This window comes from Pistacia vera, unplaced genomic scaffold (assembly GCF_008641045.1).
Source record: "Pistacia vera cultivar Batoury unplaced genomic scaffold, PisVer_v2 Contig301, whole genome shotgun sequence".
NCBI classification, from domain to species: domain Eukaryota; kingdom Viridiplantae; phylum Streptophyta; class Magnoliopsida; order Sapindales; family Anacardiaceae; genus Pistacia; species Pistacia vera.
Genome location: NW_022196115.1, coordinates 700869 through 714158, shown reverse-complemented (window position 1 = coordinate 714158; position 13290 = coordinate 700869). Strand labels below are relative to the sequence as shown.

Here is a 13290-nt window from a genome sequence, read left to right as displayed (position 1 = left end):
TCTTCTATTTATTTTCTGATAACTTACTTCTTATACACAATGTTCATGTACAAATTAAGCATGGTGAAATCGAAATAACACCCATGATTTTTTAAAAGTATTGTATACCTTCTTGAATTATAATTTATTCTCTTAAGATTACCATTTAGTATTAACCCTTGAAAAAGTAACAAAACCCCCGTTAATAGGAGATATATGATTCTTTTTAAAAATCGTGGGTATGTCTTTAATTTCATTATCTGTTTAGGGGTTAGATGATAAATCCAAATTTTTCAGGCCAATTTATCAAGTGTTATGTCCTTAATTAATTTATATTTTTTGTGATAAAAACAAACCGATCGACATCGACTCCATGGCCCAATGGATAAGGCGCTGGTCTACGGAACCAGAGATTCTGGGTTCGATCCCCAGTGGAGTCGAACCATTTTTTAAATTATTATGTTTTTAATTGGAATTTAAATATTTATTACCCAATTTTATATAATAAAGCCTATTTTTTTTTTTTTCAATTGGGTTTTAATTTTAATTTAAATATTTATTACCCAATTTTATATAATAAAGCCTATTTTTTTTTCTTTCAATTGGGTTTTAATGTTAATTTGAATATTTATTACCCAATTTTAAATTAATAAAGCCTTTTCCAAACAAAATTTAGATTTTCTTTCAGTTTTTATTTTCTTCAATTTTTATATAGTTAAAAAAAAAAAATTACAGAAATAAAAATTGAAAAGAATATATACTGTAATTGGACAAAAGGGTACTATAGTCTTTTTAGTGAAGTAATAAATTTTTTGGGTGCCGCTGTTACTATCTGAAACACTTAGGTGTCTTGTAATTTGCTTAAACCTTGAGGAGGAGAGTATTAAGTATTTAGAGTAATTTAAACCCTTTCTACAGGTGAGGTGAACAACAAAACCTCTCTCTTGGCTTCTATAATATAAGCTGTACTATCAGTTCAAGTGCTTTGTGTTTGATTCATTCTTTTTCTTGCATTTTATGAAGTCGTCATGCCTCCAAAACTAATAAGACTTGCCCCACACGAAGCTGAGAACGAGTTTGAACTATCTCTAAGGCAAGCCTTCGCAGTTGTTGAGCCGCAGCTAAGATCCCCATTCCCATTGACAATTCCCAGTCCAGAAGAATACTCCCAGTTGAATAGCGCCATACTCTATGGCGTTTTGACTGAACCCCACCTCGCCAAAGTCCATATCAAGCATCTACATGCTGTAGTCACTGATGGGTATGGTTTATTTGTGAGTTTGCTTGTAAAAATTGTTAACGAACTGTATGTGAAACTTTTTTATTCGGTGAAAAGTCAACTGATTTGGGTTACCAAGGAGATGATTGATGTTTTAGCTGTAGGATTTGATGGGTTGTTGTGCTGTTTGTTGAGGCAGATTGTTGGTGGGGATTTTAGTGATGTGAATTTGTGGTTGTGTTTTGAGCTGGTGAATGTGTTTTTGGGTAAATGGGATTGTTTATTAGAGGAGGAACCTTTGGTTTTGAGCAGTGCATTGTACACTTTTCTTCGTTTATTAGCTGATCATTGTAGGTTTTCGAGTAATGAGAAATTGGATCCATTGAAGCAATTAGAGATTGAGTATTGCGTCAAAATGTTGAGGGAGCAGTTTCATTTGTGTTTAAAGGTAGGTAGGGATCTTGTTCGGTTACTACAGGATTTGGTTCATGTACCAGTGTTTCGAGCTATATGGAAAGATTTGGCATTGAACCCAAATGAGTTTAAGACTCCAGGGTTCTCAGATTTATCACAGTTGGATCACCTTAGGACTTCAAGTAGGTATTTTTTACTTAGGATCACTCCTGAAATGGAAAACCAGTTGCGATTTTTGCTTACACATGTGAAATTGGGGAGACAAAAACGGTATCAGGTTTGGTTTACTAAGAAGTTTATATTTGGGCCGGAGAGAGAGACTCTTATAGTTGACATTGTACGGTTCATATGTTGTGGGCATCACCCTTCTAATGAAGTTCTTCAATCGGAGGTTATTCCTAGATGGGCTGTCATTGGTTGGCTTCTTAAGTGCTGTAGGAAGAAATATGTTGAAGCAAATGTGAAGCTGGCACTGTTTTTCGATTGGCTTTTCTTTGAAGAAAGTTTGGATAACATAATGAATATTGAGCCTGCAATTCTGTTGATGGTATGCTCAATACCCCAATATATTGACGTGACACACACCCTTCTTGATTTTTTGTTCCTTCTTGTGGATAACTATGACATGGACCGTAGTGATATTATAGTTAGAGGTGTAACATCTGCTTTTGGTGCATTGGTTCAGAAGGGAGTGATTCACTCCCTGAATGTGTTGACCTCATGCGAAGCACTTTCTCCTTACCTGAAAGAGAGGCTTGGGAAGCTTGTGTTAGCATCTAAAGCTGGAGATCCTAAGGGGTTGCAGTCGGCGCATGTTTTCAGTTTGCCACTTTTAACTCCACCCCCAGAAAGACAGCCTACAAAAACTGGGGAAGATGGATTGAGAACCAGATCTGCCAATGCTTCTGTTTCAATTTCGGATGACTTGGCAACTCCCTGTAGTTTGCCAGTTATTACTGCTGAAACTATTAAGAGTTTGGTTCAAAATCTGGGAGAAAGTATAAGAAATTCAAGTAAACTGGGCCTTGAAACGTTGGATGCACTACTTCTATCATTTGTAAAACTTGAGTGCCAAAAACCAGGAAGTGCATCCATAGGGCCAGAAGCTTTATCTTCTAAAATATCGAAGGAATTTGAATTAAATGGCTACAAGCTGTTTGCTCCTCTTGAAAATCTTCCTGATGCTCCTAACCATGATGATGAAATTGGGTCAGCAACAGCCTTCGTAATTCGCACAATAATATTTTCACAGCATGAGAGTATGCAAAAAATGCTGCTGTTCTGGTTAAAGAATGGTTTTCCTGTTGGAGCACGCATATTATCATATGCTTCAAGGCTAGCTTATGAGGCAGATATGGTGAAAAGTTTGATGGTTGACAATGATCTGGTTAAAATAAATGGTTCAGGGATGGAGTTATTGATCTCTCATGCTGATGGTTATTATGCTTTTCTGAATGAAAGAAACGGAGATTCCTTTGGATCCATTGTTTCAACTTTTGTAACCAATAAAGAATTTGTTGCTAAGTTAGTGGATAGTGCTTTTGCTGCTTACAGATGTTTCCTTGCTTACACGAAAACTATCTTACATGGAGAAGCTGATACATCTCTGTCTAAGCTTCTTCTCTCTGATTTGATATCTTGTTACACCTGGGGAAAGAAAAGACAGAAATTCTTACTTGGCAGCATCTTTTGTCATCTTACGGATTTATTGGTTAGTGAGGAATACATTATCAAGTTTATTGTCAGTCGATTGAATCATGCTGATCTTGTAGATATACGGCTAGAAATTGGCTTGAAGAAATACTCTTTATTTGGGGAGAATATAGAAGCCATTTCCCACTTAATTATGAACTCTCTCCATTGGGACTGCATAGAACAACATAAATTTTGGGACTTGGTTAGGTCAGAGATTGCGGTTTCTAAGATTCAGGTGGAGAAGATCATTTTGGAATTTTTCTGCTCTCATGATTTAGATGCAAATGTTGATGCCATTGCTGTTGGAGGCCTTTTGTCGTTATGCAATTTTTGTGCCCCAACGCTTGAGCTTGTTGGGGCAATCATGTTATTACCAAATAATGTGTTCCAGGACTTCTCTGCTGCAGCTCTGGCTGCATGGTTTATATCTAATTCCTCGATGCTGTTTGACAGCTTAGCTAAATTTTCAGAGAAGTTTGACAACAAGAATGAAGATTCCGTTTTCTCCAATTCGACTGGGATTATGATAAACCGGTCTGCCATTTTATGGTTGTTGAATCATTTTAACGTGCAGGGGACAAGTAGCTCTGATGTTTTGAGTAACTTGTCTATCAGTCTACAAGGCTAGAAAGCGACATAAGTGTCATTTAGGAATTTTATGATGTTTCTTTCACCTTTTGGTAAGCTAGTTAGCCGGTTGTCTTAAATACCTGAACTTAGTTTCTTTAACAGTTTTCTGTTTAAATAATTAGTTTCTTTAACAATTTTTGTAGTTGCATATGGTGGGACTGCTTTTATGGTCACTACAAATTTATTTAATCTTTTTTAATCATATTTCTGTTCATATGGTGCATAAAGGGTCTCAGATGTTTCCCTTACAGTTTTTTCTTGTTTGCTTGCAGTTTAAGTTTTTCCTGTCGCTGCAACAATCAATTCATTTCTGGTCACTTCTGTACATCAAGATAGCTAAGCAGCATCAGATGAGGGCAGCACTGGTTGATGATGCTCTTCCTAGTATACTGGATGAAGAAACATTGTTGATTCAGATGCATGCTGCAACATTTGTTTTTGAACGTTTAGGTGGATGCAGCTATCTTCTCCTTCAGACAGGACAACCCAGATGTTAGGTCAACCCATCTATGACCCCTGGGTTTTGAAAGATAGGCGACCAACTGCTGTAGCCAAATAGGTAGCTACTAAATCTTATTCCAAGTTGGAAATGTTGGTGCTTCATAGTTCTGTATCTAATGAAGGATCCAATTGTTTCTTTCAGAATGCATTAAATATCAGTATTTTACTTGTGAGAGTGCAGTGAACCATTTGTCATCAAAGTCATAGAAGGTTAACTTTCCCAAAGGCTTAAAGATGTCTCCGATTTTTGCCTTAGTGATTATACTTGTTTAGTCTCACAGTTAACTTCTTGTTCCTTTGGTTGTGACAATTCATTCCAGGTCACTTCTGGACATCAAGATAGCCAAGAGGTTTGTACTGATTGCAACACTAGTTGATGATCGGTTCCCCAGTGGACTACATGAAGGTCTGTTGGTATTTTTTAATATTTAGGTTGATGTCAGTGGCACCTCTTCTATATGAGACAGCCGGAGTTTGGGGGCACTGTGGGAAGAGATGTCTGGCTGCTGCATCAAAATGGGTGTGACTTCAAATTTGGCTTGGCCTATTGGTTGTTGTCTAATGACTAAACCAGCTGTCTCAATTCCACCCTTCTTGTCATTTTCCAGAATTTGATTTACATGTCCTCTAAAAGTGTGCAACACTGTTTATTGCAGAGCTTTGAAAATTTGGATACTGCTCCAGCATCATGTCTCAATGATTAAAGCTAAGACTGAAGGGCTCTCTAAAGGTAAATACCAGTCGGTTGCATGAGTAACTTTTAGAGGGTTAACTTTTGTGGAGACCTTGCTGTGTCTTTGGATCTGATAATTTTGACAGTGGAGCATGCTCTTCTATATGCTGGTTTTAGTCATGGCTCAGTGATTGCTTTTCTGTCAGAAAAACCATTCATGGCTCAGTGATTGCTTTTCTGTCAGAAAAACCATTAACAATGTAAAGTTTCAAACACCATGGCTGATAGGAAGTACAATGCTTTAACTATTTATCTTTATAGGTAAGTTCAATTTCGAGTGCATTTACGTTGTCTGGTAGTTGACAGCCGAGGATACATCGAACGTATCACGTCATTTATGCGTCAAGATAAAAAACTATCATATAAATATCATTCTAAAAATCACCAAATCATATTTATTGTTAAAATTGATGAAAGAGAAAAAAGTGGGCATGTCATGCAGTAAATAATTTGACTCATGAATGATGTGATACGTTCGATGTATTCTAGATGTTTCGTAACAGCAATGATTGCTATACTCTTTGTTTTGCATATAGCAAGATCATTGATCTAGTTCATAGGGTCGTGGTACGTAGTTAGGCACTTAGGCTTCAAGAAATGAACAATTTTCCATTTTTTTTTTTTATTATTGTTTCTACTAGGCAATTGCAATGGTGTTAATAATATTCTCTCTCTTATAAATCATGGGACTTTGGAAGGCATCCAAATAGGCTAAAAATTCAGGATTTTTGGACTTTGGAAGGCATCCAAATAGTCCTAAAATGGGAGGTAATATTACGAGGCAAAACCCCATTGATGTACACAAGAAAGACACATGTTCTTATAATGTAAACTCTTTCTTGGAACTTACTGATATAAGAAACATGTTTTCTCTTTCTTTATTTATGTGTATATACAAAGCACTTGTCAAGCCTCTATATAGACTTATAAAATGTTAGTAATTTTAGTGGCGTAAGTGTAATAAAATAAGCTAAGAAATATTAACAATTAAGAAAGTAGAATTAAGGGNCATTTTTTTTTTTTATTATTGTTTCTACTAGGCAATTGCAATGGTGTTAATAATATTCTCTCTCTTATAAATCATGGGACTTTGGAAGGCATCCAAATAGGCTAAAAATTCAGGATTCTTTGGAAGGCATCCAAATAGTCCTAAAATGGGAGCTAATATTATGAGGCAAAACCCCATTGATGTACACAGGAAAGACGCATGTTCTTATAATGTAAACTCTTTCTTGGAACTTACTGATATAAGAAACATGTTTTCTCTTTCTTTATTTATGTGTATATTCAAAGCATTTGTCAAGCCTCTATATAGACTTACAAAATGACTTAAATGTTAGTAATTTTAGTGGCGTAAGTGTAATAAAATAAACTAAGAAATATTAAAAATTAAAAAAGTAGAATTAAGGGGGTTGTAAAAAACATTCTTTTCCTTCTCAAGTTTGTGTGTATTAGAATGAAGGAAAGGAGAGCTATTTATAGCCATCGTTGGCCTCCACTTGCACCACCTCAATTTCTCAAGTTGTCGCTCTCTTAACAATCGGTGATGACTATAAATTCCTTCCCTCCCCTTATTTTATATACTAGTAATACAACACATATATTATTTTTATATAATATTTCTCATACAACATTATATGGCAAGATATAATCGGCTAATTTAAAATTAAAATTTAATTTTTACCCAATCATATCTTGTCACATAATATTGTATGAAAAATATTATATGAGAATGATGTTTGTATATTATTATTCTTTTGTATACACACAAACCTCAATTACAGTCCCTTAATTCTACTTTCTTAATTTTCAACCCTTATTAATTTATTTTATTGTACTTACACCACTTAAATTTAGAGATGGGCACGGGCTGGGCCGAGGCTGGGGACCCTTTTCTTCGGCCTGGCTTGAAAGCCCAAGAGAATTCTTCGATCTCAGCCCGTAGCCCGTTCGAGGAATTCGGGGAATTCTTGAATAAAGCCTATTCCCCAGACATCTGAATTCACTGTTTGAGGGTTTTGTGTCCTTATTACTATTTTTTCCAAATTATAATATACCACTCAAAAAGAAATTAAATCTATAATGATTTATTGATTTATTATAATCAATCAAAACACTAAATGATATATTACACATATATAACATTTATATTATGTATTAACATATTATTATAGAAAATAACATATTATGTATAATATATAACATATATATGTTATATACATTATATTTATATATCATATATAATGTATAATGTGCAATGTATAATATATAATAGATAATGTCAAATATATACCATATATAATATATAATGTCGAACGTATAACTTTTGTTTCATAGTATTAATATATTATGTATAATGTATAATTAATATATTTATATATATTACAAATATTTATAATGATTTATTATATTTAATCTAATTTTTTTTATTACGTATTTGTATATGGTTTCATTTGTTNATTGTTTCTACCAGGCAATTGCAATGGTGTTGATAATGTTCTCTCTTATAAATCATGGGACTTTGGAAGGCATCCAAATAGGCTAAAAATTCAGGATTTTTGGACTTTGGAAGGCATCCAAATAGTCCTAAAATGGGAGGTAATATTACGAGGCAAAACCCCATTGATGTACACAAGAAAGACACATGTTCTTATAATGTAAACTCTTTCTTGGAACTTACTGATATAAGAAACATGTTTTCTCTTTCTTTATTTATGTGTATATACAAAGCACTTGTCAAGCCTCTATATAGACTTATAAAATGTTAGTAATTTTAGTGGCGTAAGTGTAATAAAATAAGCTAAGAAATATTAACAATTAAGAAAGTAGAATTAAGGGGGTTGTAATAAGTATTCTTTGCCTTCTCAAGTTTTTGTGTGTATTAGAATGAAGGAAAGGAGAGCTATTTATAGCCATCAATCGTTGGCCTCCACTTGCACCACCTCAATTTCTCAAGTTGTCGCTCACTTAACAATTGGTGGAGGTCCACTAGGGCTGGTTAACGAACTGAGTCGCTCGCGAGCCGGCTCGGCTCGGTTCAAGTCCGGCTCGTTAACTGCTTGGTTCGTCTTATTACGAGTCGGCTTGACTCGGCTCGTGAGACAAAACGAGTCGAGTTCGAGCCATACAAGGCTCGGCTCGTTAGGCTCGCGAGTCGCGCCTGGCTCGAAATAGCGGGAGGTTTTTTGAGAATTTGTAAACTATTGGGATTTAATTGAAACTAACGCAAACAAGTTTTAAAAAATAACAAAATAGCCCCCTTTATTAAAATCCCCAAATCGCGAAAAATCTTCACCAGTAGAACCGTGGCCGTAAAATTTGAATCAAATCCTCCCAAAGTAATGATTTCGGCCAGAACTTCTTCATCTTCGTCAGCTTCGCGGGATCTTTGTGGGATATAGTTCATCTTCGTCAGACCGTCGGCAGCCGTTGGATCTTCGTCATCGTCGTCAGCCATTGGATCTTCGTCATCGTCGTCTGATCGTCGTTGGATCTTCGTCAGAACTTCGTCTTCTTCGTACGAGGTTCATCAGATCTGAATCGTCTTGGTAAGAGTTGAAGTTTCTTCGTCGGTTCGTCATCATCTTTGTCGGATTTTCGTTGGACTTTAATTAGTGAGTAGGGGGTTTCTTCGTCGGATCTTCATCATCTGCTATTGTCGTTTGTTTGGGGTTTCTTCAATTTTTGTCAGATTTTAACTTGTTTTTTCATGAATTGTTTGTTTGTAACAGGGGGCTTTTTCTGGTGAAAGAATTCAGGAAGAGCAGACTGAAATTGCTTTACTGGTGGTTCACTGTGGTGGTGTTGCTGTGAAACCCACACAAGGTTAATGTTTGTGTACTATCTGTGAAGAGTAGTGCCGTGTATTGTTTATTTAAATTGCTTTACTGAAATTGAAATTGTTTGTGAATTGTGATTGTGGTTGTGCTGGGACAAAATTTCAATTGCAAAGGAGTTTGTTAATGGTTGACAGGTTGTTATTTATAAATTTGTTTGTGGGAATTTGGTTATGGGGTTTTGCATTTGGTGGTGGGGATTGGCCGACTGGTAGTTTATAAATATGTTTGTGGCTTGTTGTGGGAATGTGGTCCTGCATCTGGTGGTGGGGACTGGGGGATTTAATATTTGTTTCTGGCTTGTGGGAATGTGTTGGTGTGGGGTAAAGAAAGAAGAACCAGTGCCTTAAAGATGACATTTATGAAGGCATAGAAAATAGAATATTACACAACATGATGTAAACTTTGTTTCTTTCATTTGAACTCTCTGAAATGTTCCTTAGTCCAATTAATTATAGAGGGTTATTAACAGATTAACAGTGCTAACGCTCACATGGTTACCTCATTCTTTATAGCTCTAAAAAGAAAGTATACTCTTCTGTCCATGGAGAAAATCTGAGTCAAAGAATAAAAATTAAGTGTCTGATAAGCATGTGCAATGAGTTGTCCCTAGTGCATTTTAGCCACAAGTTTATTTATAACAATGGGTGTTGGGCCAAAGAAAACATTAATAGAATAGCTTTGTCATAATCAACAAACACATGTATACTTAATAATCTTTCATTTTGATTGTACAGAAGGAATATGCAAGCCCTTTCTTGATTAATGGAAATGACAGGAAGAAATACCAACTTTTTTGTATTATACTTGAAATGCTTGACCATATTATTTGTTACCTTGTCTTATATTTTAACCTTTTCAATACCCACCAGCTTGTCAAAGCTTTATAAAATAACATGAACCCAATATGCATGGCAGCACATAGCCCAAGACCAAGGCCCCATACTAAAGTCTGATTCTCATCTCTCATGCATGCACACAAGTGCTGTGCAGCCACACTGCTCAATCAAATTCAAACTTTATTTTGTTAAAGCCAAAAGGGATAGCAAATTTTCTCCACTGATTGGAAAAAGAAGTGAATGGATTGGACATTAAAGAAAATAAAGCATTATGTACCCTTCCAATTTATTTACATAAATGAAGTTTATATATGCAACTTTAATGAATTCAAAATAGAACATGTGAGTTGCAAATGAAAGTGAGACAAATTTCAAAATATAACATGTGAAACTTAATCAAACATGATACAAAACCAATATCTCTAATTAAAGAATAAATGAATGTTGGGATGTATTGGTGACAATTAATATTGGTGTGCAATGTATAATGTATTGGTTTGATGTGTGTGCAATGTAATAGTTTGACATTATTTCATATTGGTTTTGCATTAAATTGTTGATTTTTTTTTTTTTTCGATTTATAGGTTTGTAAATGGAGGGTAATTCCTTAAGTACCCCTGCAATACACAATACAATTACCGATACACCTGGTATTAGTAGCCCGGATAATGGTGATGAAAATCAAAATCCAATTCAGAAGCAAAAAAGAGCAAAGACTTCAGTGGCATGGTCGGAGTTCAAGGAAGTGGTATATGAAAGTGAGAAGACCAAATTGAAGACTTTGTTGAAGACTGTGACAAAAATCAGTTTGACTACAAACTTATGGAATTCAGGGAATCAAAAGATGGAGTATATGGTGTTGACCGGGCATTGGATAGATAGTACTTGGAGGCTTAATAGACGTATCCTCAACTTTGTTCGTCTACCTCCTCCCCGGACTGGTATTGCGATTGCGGATGACATTTTCAAGTACGTAATGGGATGGGGAATTGAAAATAAGGTATATACTATTTCTGTGGATAATACTTTAAGTAATGATGTTGCGATTAAGGTTTTGAAGGAAAATTTTGAAGTTTCTGGGAAACTCCTTTGTGGAGGTAAACTGTTTTATGTGAGATGCTGCGCACACATCTTGAATCTGATTGTTCAAGATGGACTTTATCAAATTGGGCACATCATTGACAACATCTATGAGAGTGTGTTGTATATCAACAGTTCAGAAAGCAGACTCAAGGTATTTTCTGAGATTGTTCACAACTTAAATTGCCGTATCGGAAACTTATTCTTCATTGTAAAACAAGATGGAATTCTACCTATGAAATGTTGGCAACGGCAATTAAGTTCAAAAAGGTTTTTCCAAGAGTGAAAGAGAGGGATATCAATTATCATAATAATCCGAGTGACGAGGATTGGGAGAAAGTGGAGAAAGTTTGTGAAGTTTTGAAGGTATTCAGTGGTTCAACCAAACTCATTTCAGGAAGTGATTATCCGACATCTAATTTATTCTTGAACGAGGTGTGTGTAGTGAAATGTATGTTGGATAGTAAAAGTGAATCTGAAGATGATTTTATTAGAGTAATGGTTAGGAAAATGAAGCATAAGTTTGATAAATATTGGGGGGAATGTAATGTGTTGATGTCTGTGGCTGCTGTATTGGATCCTCGGTTGAAAATGAGGGTTATTCAGTGGGCATTCCCTAAGATGTATTCTGAGGCAAAAGGTCGGGCAAATATGGTGACAGTCTGGGATGTATTGTATGAGTTATATGGGGAGTATGTTCAAGCTAACCAAGGTGTGACTATCGCCCATGCTTTTACATCACAAGGGGATGGACATGGAGCCATTGATGAGGTGGCTGCGGTTGAGGGAGCCAAGGCCTGGGATGATTTTAGCACTTTTTTGGACGTGGTTGAAACTGTTAAGTCTAGTTAGTCTGAGTTGGACTGTTATTTGGGAGAGGGATGCCATAAGTGTGTGGGGGATCATGACTCATTCGAATAACTTATAGTGGTGGAAGGCAAATTCAACCAAGTTTCCTGTATTGTCTAGGATGGCTCGAGAGATACTAGCCATCCCGATCATTACGGTTGCTTCAGAGTCTGCATTCAGTGCTGGGAGTAGGGTTATTGATAGTTACCGAGCTTCTTTGTCACCAGCTACGGTGGAGATGTTGTTATGTGGATGTGACTGGTGTCGCACTTTGAATGGAGTGAATAGAGGGTGCAAAGTAAGTTCCATTGCTTACATGTTTTGTTTAATTCTATATTTAAAATAACTTTATTCCAACCTATAAATTATTTTTATCTATTTTTCATCTTAGAAAGAGGAGGATGAGAATCACTTGGAGATTCAGCTTCCTGTTCTATCAGGTGATGGGAGTCAGCAGATTGATTGATTAACTAGTGAGTTATTGACTGTGGCAGTAGGATTCTACAGGTCAATATTTATTACTTTTGTGTTGAGGTTTGCATTTTCATCTTTATGGTTTATATAAAATGACAATTATACTTAATATGTTTCACATTAATTTGTTTGTAGGAGGAGTGGGGCTACAATAGACATACATCTAATTATCATTTGCTATTATATATATTTTTTGATGGATGGGGATGTCACTTGATGTATAGTTATGCTAATCCCATATTTTGTTTTTTGTGAAAACTTTATTAAGTCAAGTGAACCAAACAAAAATTATTTAGTTCACTTAACTTAATTTGTGGTACATACAATATGTTAAATGATAAATTGTTAATAGCAGTAGCATTTTATTTAATATTGATTTTAAGTAGGTTTAACTGTTGGGTGATGTATGAGGACCTGAGAAAACATGCAGACAATCAGATTAAGACCTACGTGTTGTCCAGCAAATTAAAAAACAATAAATGAAAAGTGAAAAATAAATGAATCAGTTTGACAAAAATAAATCAGTTTGACAAAATAAATGAAAAGTGGAAAATTTAACAAAATACATCAGACATTAGTGATTATTCCTCTGCCCAGCAAATTAATGAAAAGTTAAATTATAATTTTTCAATTTTAAGCCCTTCTGAATTCGCCTGCCATATTTAAATATTTTAAACTAGATTTTCTCATTTTCAATTTTGAACATTGATTCAGCTTCAAAGCGAAATTATGATTTGCATTTATTTGAATTTAAGACAATCAGACATTCAGACGGCAGCCCAACGAATTTTTGTAAAAAAAAATTGAATTAAAAACAAAAAAAAATAAAATTATTTGGAGATGGCTCGCTAGCCGGCTCGAAATATGCTAAATCTATTACTAAGCCGAGCCGAGCCATATAATTCGGCTCAGCTCGGTCTTGGCTCGTTTAATCTTCTTCTTTCACGAGTCGAGCTCGTTAAGCCGAAAACTCGGCTCGGCTCGGCTCTATAACACCCCTAAGGTCCACTATTTATAACACTCCCGTTTAAATATCTATCA

General features: G+C 35.4%; 2 protein-coding genes and 1 non-coding gene across 3 annotated transcripts; all 3 read left to right on the top strand.

Annotated features, from left to right (window-relative positions):
• Positions 1 to 346: 346 nt before the first annotated feature.
• On the top strand, positions 347 to 419 carry TRNAR-ACG. Its single transcript has one exon. It is a non-coding gene; the product is annotated as a tRNA-Arg (tRNA).
• A 490-nt stretch (positions 420 to 909) lies between these two features.
• Positions 910 to 4907, top strand: LOC116135587 (integrator complex subunit 3 homolog). Its single transcript, XM_031421300.1, has 4 exons — positions 910 to 3987; positions 4210 to 4496; positions 4581 to 4648; positions 4759 to 4907. The coding sequence occupies exon 1, from the start codon at positions 1008 to 1010 to the stop codon at positions 3933 to 3935; it is 2928 nt and encodes a 975-aa protein (XP_031277160.1). The 5' UTR covers positions 910 to 1007; the 3' UTR covers positions 3936 to 3987; positions 4210 to 4496; positions 4581 to 4648; positions 4759 to 4907.
• Positions 4908 to 10438: 5531 nt separating this feature from the next.
• On the top strand, positions 10439 to 11778 carry LOC116135620 (zinc finger BED domain-containing protein RICESLEEPER 2-like). The gene is made up of 2 exons (XM_031421331.1): positions 10439 to 11080; positions 11188 to 11778. The coding sequence occupies exons 1-2, from the start codon at positions 10439 to 10441 to the stop codon at positions 11776 to 11778; spliced, it is 1233 nt and encodes a 410-aa protein (XP_031277191.1).
• The last annotated feature ends 1512 nt before the right edge of the window (positions 11779 to 13290 follow it).